The sequence below is a fragment of the Magallana gigas genome, chromosome 9 (assembly GCF_963853765.1).
Source record: "Magallana gigas chromosome 9, xbMagGiga1.1, whole genome shotgun sequence".
NCBI classification, from domain to species: Eukaryota; Metazoa; Mollusca; class Bivalvia; order Ostreida; family Ostreidae; genus Magallana; species Magallana gigas.
The window spans coordinates 6859289-6866788 of record NC_088861.1 but is presented as its reverse complement, the minus strand read 5'-3'; the positions used below and the strand labels follow the sequence as shown (position 1 = coordinate 6866788).

The 7500-nt window shown below is 39.3% G+C and overlaps 1 protein-coding gene across 8 annotated transcripts in view; it reads left to right on the top strand.

Moving 5' to 3' along the window:
* Positions 1-7500, top strand: part of LOC105347668 (trithorax group protein osa) — a 31516-nt gene that overhangs the window by 19441 nt on the left and 4575 nt on the right. For 5 of the 8 annotated variants that reach the window (XM_066071142.1, XM_011456832.4, XM_034479291.2 and 2 more), the window contains 8 exons: positions 1-248; positions 474-637; positions 1464-1604; positions 2677-2865; positions 3091-3325; positions 3717-5418; positions 5536-5945; positions 6340-6555. The exon at positions 1-248 is cut by the window's left edge and continues 757 nt beyond it. In XM_066071142.1, the coding sequence (XP_065927214.1) occupies positions 1-248; positions 474-637; positions 1464-1604; positions 2677-2865; positions 3091-3325; positions 3717-5418; positions 5536-5945; positions 6340-6555 (3305 nt within the window). The remainder of the gene's footprint in view (positions 249-473; positions 638-1463; positions 1605-2676; positions 2866-3090; positions 3326-3716; positions 5419-5535; positions 5946-6339; positions 6556-7500) is intronic. The other 3 variants (XM_034479292.2, XM_034479294.2, XM_034479293.2) reach the window with 3 other exon arrangements.

Below are 7500 nucleotides of genomic sequence, written 5' to 3'. Positions count from 1 at the left end.
GTCTAGTTCTATGGACTCTAAAGAACCACGGTCAGGGACCCCGCCTAGTCAGGGGCTACCCCCAGAGAGTCTGGGGGCGGACAGCAACATGTCATCACTGACAGACACTTCATCTCAAGGGGGAGACACGCAGTGTAATGATCAAAAAGAAATGGATATGCCTAGCATACCTGACCAGACGAACTTGCCATCTAATGCAATGAAACAGGAATTGCCCATCACAACTACAGCAACTACAAACCCCATTGGTAAGTACTCAAGGGAAATAACTCCCATGATAGATTGGTAAAGTTTCAAATTACATTAACGTTCATGTATATTATAAGCAAAAAGCCAAATACCCTTAAATTTTGCACTAGCCCTGTCTATAATTTTATAAAGCATGGTGATATTTCCCCTTTACAATTTCTATTATCATAAATTATGCCAGAATTAACTTTAATCTAAAATTAACCTTTCTTTTAATTTATCAGATAAGAATATAGTGACCCAGGTGAACACTTGTCCGGTGATGAGTACGACGGAGGTTTCCAGTGACGGGCATGGTCACATTCCGACAAACCTCCCCCCTCAGCAGCCACCCCCACCCAACCCAATGCCTCCCCTGGAGGAAGCAGTTCCCGACAAGAAGAAGAAGGTCAGTACCCACTGGGACAAACACTAAACATCTGTGTCATATTTATAACCAGCAAACCAATCATTTGGCTTCTTTTGTTTTGATTTAATTTTTTTTTTTTTATATGTCTACTTTGTTGAATGAGGAAATTTGATTTGCATGGTTTTTAAACCTTTGATAATTTTATTATTTCAGATAGAAATGTTTAGCTTTCCTGATTTATTTTTAATTATTTATTTTTTTAATTTTTGTTTTGGGATGCAAAAGCAAATTGTTTTAATAACCTTAACGAAACATTAGAGAATGATTGGTTTTGAACACATTGAATGTGCTTTAAGCAACATGGTTGTGGCTGGATTTTTACCTCTCCTTTCTCCAATGGACTTCATATAACTCTGCTACTACTGCTAAAATGAGAGTATGCACTTGTGTATTATATGTATATTGGATGGGTCCAGTCAACAGCAGGTTCACCCAAGATTTGTTAGCATATATTCATGTCTGCTTCAAATGTGGAATTTTATTTCAAGGGCTTGTCCTGTCCATTTCAGAGGATCCAGTTCATTAGCTTCATCTCCCTTGCTTTTTATTAAGCTTCAATTTTTTTTCCACTTTTCCTCTTCTTCTTTTTTTTTGGCTAATGAAAGAGTTCAAGTCATTTACAAATAATGGTTTTTTTTTGAGATTATTGAAATGCATAAAAATAATTACCTTGAACAGAACTATGTAGTTAAAAAAAAAAAAACGAGAACAAAAATGTTTAGTGTTTAAAGAAGGAAATGAATGTTAATTGTGATGGCCGCTAGAAGACGACAGGTAAATATGGAGGTGTGTGTGTTCATTGTAGGAGGGTGTAAGCTCACATCCACCTACCCCTGCTAGCTTGGTAGCCCCCTCCCCCGGGAGTGCCAGTGTCTCGTCGTTTCACGAGGACTTTGACAATATAACCAGCCCTCCCGTCACTACTTCTAACTGGGCTAACCAGAGCGTAAGTCACGTGCACAAACTGTGGGTGTGGTCATTATTTGCTGTCATATATTTGTCGGGACCTTCGGTCAGTGTTTCTGTAACAGCATTGTAAACGTGTCGCAAGTCTCTTTTATTCCTTTTCATTACCTTTATTTTATTTTTTTCCCCTTTTATTATTATTATTATTCTGCCTGTTATTGTGGTATTGTTTTTGTTATGATACCACATTTTATATATGTATCTTGCACATAGAAAACAAACCATTTTATGTTGTGTTTTTGGTATGATAACTTACTGCACATCAACCGTATGAAGTATTTGATTTGTATCAACTGATATTAGTTTACTTGACATTTACTGACACGAGGCAAATATAATAGAACATAATTTATTTTGATTAATAGTAGCTGAATTTATCAATATGCGTTATTTTTAAAATAAAAAGATTTTGTAAAAGGTTATGATGATCCTGTTAAAGCTGAACTTTTCCGTTTTGTTGTCTTCTTTTTCTTTGTTTTGGTTGTTGTTAACTTGTTTTCTCCTTAAGAAAAATGTAAAAAGAAATAACACAGAAGGTTGAATTTTCTTGATAAAGACATATTTTGAGATGAAACCACATGTGCATATTCCATAGTTTTGCTTTATAGTGAATTCATGTGAATTCATTACTGATAGCGTATTGCTTGGTAGTAGAGATATATCATTATATTATGCGATCATTAGTAGTGACACAAAATTTACTTATACTATTTATACCTTAAAGAGATTGTGTGGAGATCTGAAAGTCTTGCTGAGGAACAAACAAGCTGTCCATGGCATTCCATGTCTAAACAACTGAAATTTATTGAGCCTTTCAGGGAATAGAAAATATATGCTATAATCTGTCAGGCTCAATTTTCCCTCTTTGCATGTTCAGATATTGTACTTTTATCTTGTTCAGTTTATTTTTCATTGAATTGCAATTATTCTGGATAATGGTGTAGGATAAAAAAAAAATGTGTAGACTACAACTGCAAGTTTATTGTTTATTAGTGAAAGAAAAAATACGTAATTTGCATTGACAAACAATTGGGTTCCTTTTCTCGTTGCAGAAGGGAGGCGATGTGAACAAACTTTATGAGATGGGCAGTGAGCCGGAGCGTCGTTACTTCCTGAACCGGCTGCTGAGCTTTCTGGAGGAGAGGAGTGCGCCGCTTAACAACATGCCCTCCATCAGCAAGCAGCCCCTAGACCTGTACCGCCTGTATCTGCATGTACAGGAGAGGGGAGGGATGCTTGAGGTAAACACCTGTCTCATGATCTGCTCCAGATAGCTTCAGTCTTTTTTATGAATCTTGATCTGACGTTCATTATCTGATGTAATTGTAGTGGAAAAATATTTTATGCAAAGTTACCGTATGTGTTTTCATACAAAGTAGACAACATGTTTGTAAACAGCCAACAAATGTTTTTGTTTTTAATTGATTAAGCTAGTTTACTAGAATCTGGATGTCATGAATTTGTAGGTAACCAAAGCCAAGAAGTGGAAGGAAATCTGTGGTCTGATCAACATTGGTAGCTCAGCGAGTGCTGCCTTTACACTCAAGAAAAACTACATCAAATACCTCTTTCACTACGAGTGCCAGTTTGAGCGCGGCGGAATGGACCCCGGACCCATCCTAGCCAATATGGAGGCTCAGCTAGCTCAGAAACGCGAGTCCAAAAGAAACCGCGCACCCTCTCCGGGTAAGAAGGAAAAAGGTCTGAGATATTTTTTTACTTTTAGTGTGTGGATGTTGTTGATGCTAATATAGGTAGGCTTGCTCTATTTAACACTCCCCTTGTCTCCATTCTCCAGATTTTGTTGATTAATTTTATACAACAAAATTCATTTTTGAACAGTTTGATTTGTTTACTATGTATAACCTACACTAGAGAAAAGTTCAAGCTGCAGAAAACTTACTTTGTAATTTAAAACAAAACATAAAAACTGTGTTATTTGTGACAATTTGTTTTTTCCTTCAAACCTTGCTTTAGTGATTCTAAGATCATACATTATGCATGCAGGCTTGTTGAAATTAATGCATTTTTACACACTAAATATGAGTAGGATGTGTGAAAAATATTAAAGCTATATATTTGTGTTTTTCAGCTGGATCTCAAGGTTCCCAAGATGCATTTCGACCACCAAGTAATTCCAATGCCAATCAGGGTATGGAGGGATTCCCTGGCAACATACCCAACCAGGGTTACGACCCCAACATGGGGCCCATGGGAATGCCTGGCATGATGCCACAGGGACAAATGATGAACAACATGATGCCACCCAGCTCTATGGGTGGAATGGGTCACAATCAAATGATGCACCCAGGGATGATGGGCAATAACTACAACATGAGACCAGGCATGATGAATCCCAACATGATGCCACACAATAACATGATGGGGATGCCCCAAGGTGGGAACATGGCCATGTCACAAAACAACATGGGCATGCCAGGCAGCAATATGGGCATGCAGACAGGTGGAATGAGGATGTCGCATGGAAACAACATGGGCATGCCCAATACTACTATGGGTCCGGGCATGCCCAATACTACTATGGGTGCAGGCATGCATTCGGGAAACAACATGGGAATGCCTCCACAAAACAATATGGGCATGGGGCATGGCAACTCCATGGGAATGCCACCACAGAATAGCATGGGTATGCCACCGCAAAATAACATGAACATGACTCCTGGAAATAACATGGGAATGCCACCCTCTGGAAATCACATGCCTATGCCACCATCAAGGGGAAACATGCCACCCTCAACAACAAATCAAGTGGTACCACCGGTGAATGGGGACAGTATTAGCTGCCAGGACCCATTTGCAGATGACATGAATAACAGTGGTTACATGAATTCCGGACAGCCAAATTCACAGGGATCTAACTTCCCTGGAATGCCACCGCACAGTAATGCTGGTAGCTTCAATAATAACAGCACCACCTTCAACAAGCCAAATATGCCACCAAATACTATGGCTCAAAATGTCCCCTCAAGTAGCATGGGCCAAACCTCAACTCAAATGAACAGTAGCATACCAACTCAAAATAGCATGGGACCTAATATGATGCCAAGCAGTATGGGACCCAATGCTCCCCCTACGAGCATGAGTCCAATGATGTCTGGTTCAGGAGCAGCTCCGGTCCCACCCAGTAGTATGGGACAACCTATGCCTCCCAGCAGCATGACACAGCCCATGCCTCCCAGCAGCATGTCACAGCCCATGCCTCCTAGTAGTTCAGGGCAGCCACTGCCCCCCAGTAGCATGGGAACCTCAGGACCACCCAGTAGTACAGGGCCAAGCATGCCCCTGAACAACATGGGTCAACAGGTGCCCCCAAACAGCATTGGCCAGCAAATGCCTCCAAATACTATGGGTCAACCTTCTCAAGTCAGCAGTATGGATCAGTCGATGACAACCACAAGTGTTCCCCAGAAGAGTGTGTCACCCAGTGTCGTGAATCAGAACTTGTCTCAAAATCTTCCGTCAAACATGCCCCATAGTATGCCACCCAGTTCACAGACGTTCAATAACATGAATCAGTGTGGCCCCCCTAGCAGCATGGGCCAAAACATGCCTCCCATTTCTTCTTCACAAAACATGCCCAACTTTCAGTCGAATGTAGAGAACTCTGTGTCAAATTTCTCACAGGATTCTTCGATACCATTCTCTAATTATCATGGGAATAATTCTCAGGACGGTGACCATTCCCAGGGATCTGCTTCCAATATGAGCACACCTTCCTTGTCATCAGGCAGAAATTTTCCCTTTGGTGAAAATCATTTTAGTAAACCTGAAAGGTAATTTCATTTCAATTTCAGTTTATCAAGGAAATAAATAATAAAGTCATATGAACAATTATTTTTCTTTACATGACTTCAGTTCAACATATTCATTCACAACTTGCTGTGTTGTAGGTTTGATTCTCCAAATCCAGTGCAATCGGTCACCCCCACACCAACTCCCCCTCCCCAGCGTCAACCCACCCCTCAGTCCTCCACTCCATTACAACCACAGGCTCCAGCTCCCCAGGATTCAACTTTTCCACCAAACAGATACGGAAATCAGCCCCCTGCCATGATGCCTCAGGGCCACATGGGTGGTCCTCCGCATGACCCATACGGTCACCAGAACTTCCCTCCGCATCAACAGGGGTATTCCACTCCCAATAAAATGATGGGAGGGGGACCCACACCCGATCAGTATGGAGGATATCCCCCTCAGTATCAGAACTTCCCAAACCAGAGACCGCCCATGATGAACGACATGAATCGCGGCATGTACAACACGCCCAATAAGAGGTTTCCAGACCAGTACCCCAATCAAGGTAAGATATCAAAGCAAAGAGTGTAGTGTTTGAATCCCATGAGGGCACCTGCAGGCGTAGTTGTGGTTTTGGATTGGTTGTGTTTGGTCTACTGTCAATTCATTGGATCACAAAATCACTGGAAAACTAACTTTTTCTACTTGGTTCAGTTCTTTTTTTTTTTCTTTTTTAAGATTAAAATAGAAAAGGAACAGGAAAGACTTCTTCTCAATTTCAAAGATTTTTCTTCTCAATTTCAAAGTGAAAAATAATTTCAATTAGATACTTTTGTGTTAATGTAAGAATTGGGACTTTTTTTCTTTTTGCTTGAAAAAATATGTAAAAAATAGAATAAGAACAACATAGCAATGGTAGAATGCTAAAGAGAGCGTTTTTTTGACTGATTTGTTGACAGCTGGCTATAACTCGCAGTCAGGCTACGGCTCCCAGCCTAATAGTACCCAGTCCTATAGTTCCTCAGGGATGATGGGTTATAATCCCCCGCCATCATCGTACGCGGATGGGTCCCATCAAACTTCTTATATGGGTTATAATAACAACCAGCCTACATCGTATGGAGATGTGCCCCATGCATCTTATCACAGGGACAGTATGGGCTTTGATTCACAGGGTATGATCAAAGTGTAGAGTAGAAAAAAATTATATTAAATTATTTTCTTTTAAGGTCAGACTACACGTTCCTCAAAAATCTTTTTTGTATCTCCTCGTAATAAAGAGTTCCAATAAAAAATATTAATCTTATAATTACTCAAAAAATGATCAAAATTTACTTGGACTTGGTTAGATGTCTAGATGGTCAAGTGGTTAGAACCGTGGCCGCTCACTGCCAGAAGCGTATTGGTTATAGATGGCGTGAGTTCAAAGCCCCACCCCGGTGGAGATATAGTTCTAATATAGTGAATTTCGCTGTGCTGTAGATGTATTTATTTTTATATCAGCAATTCAATTGTATTTTCAAGAAGATTATATAGGAATTTGCATACTCTTATATTTTGCAGAAATGCCTGGTAAGGTACCTTAATTTTTTGCAAGAAAGCTTGTCAAAGTAGTAGTAAACCATTAACAAATTCCTGGAAAAAGTTATCTAAAATTGAGGAACGTGTCGTCTGACCTTAATGTATAATTTTTTTTTCTTCATTATATTAATACCCTTTTCGTTTCGAACAAGGGTGACATCCATTTGTATAATTAGACACCTTTGGTTTGGGTTTTACTAACTGTGGTTCATTAATGAGTAATGATAAGATTTTAGTATGTGGATACTAAATGTGATTTATATATATATAAAAGCAATTCCTTGAAAATACAACTGAAAGTAAAAACTCAAACAGGAAAACGGCCCCATAAGTTTTCTGTTGTTTACTTTATGTTCTTCTTTCCCTCACTTGTCTTAATCTGATTTACTTTTGCACTAATATTAAACTCTTTTTAAGCATGTTCTTATTAGGAAAGCAAAATCTAGCAAAGTTCATTTTGAGAATTTTGAACTAAATTTTAAATTTTCAAAAGTCAGTTTAGATATCGTTTTGAGAATAAATGTTGTAAACATATTTTT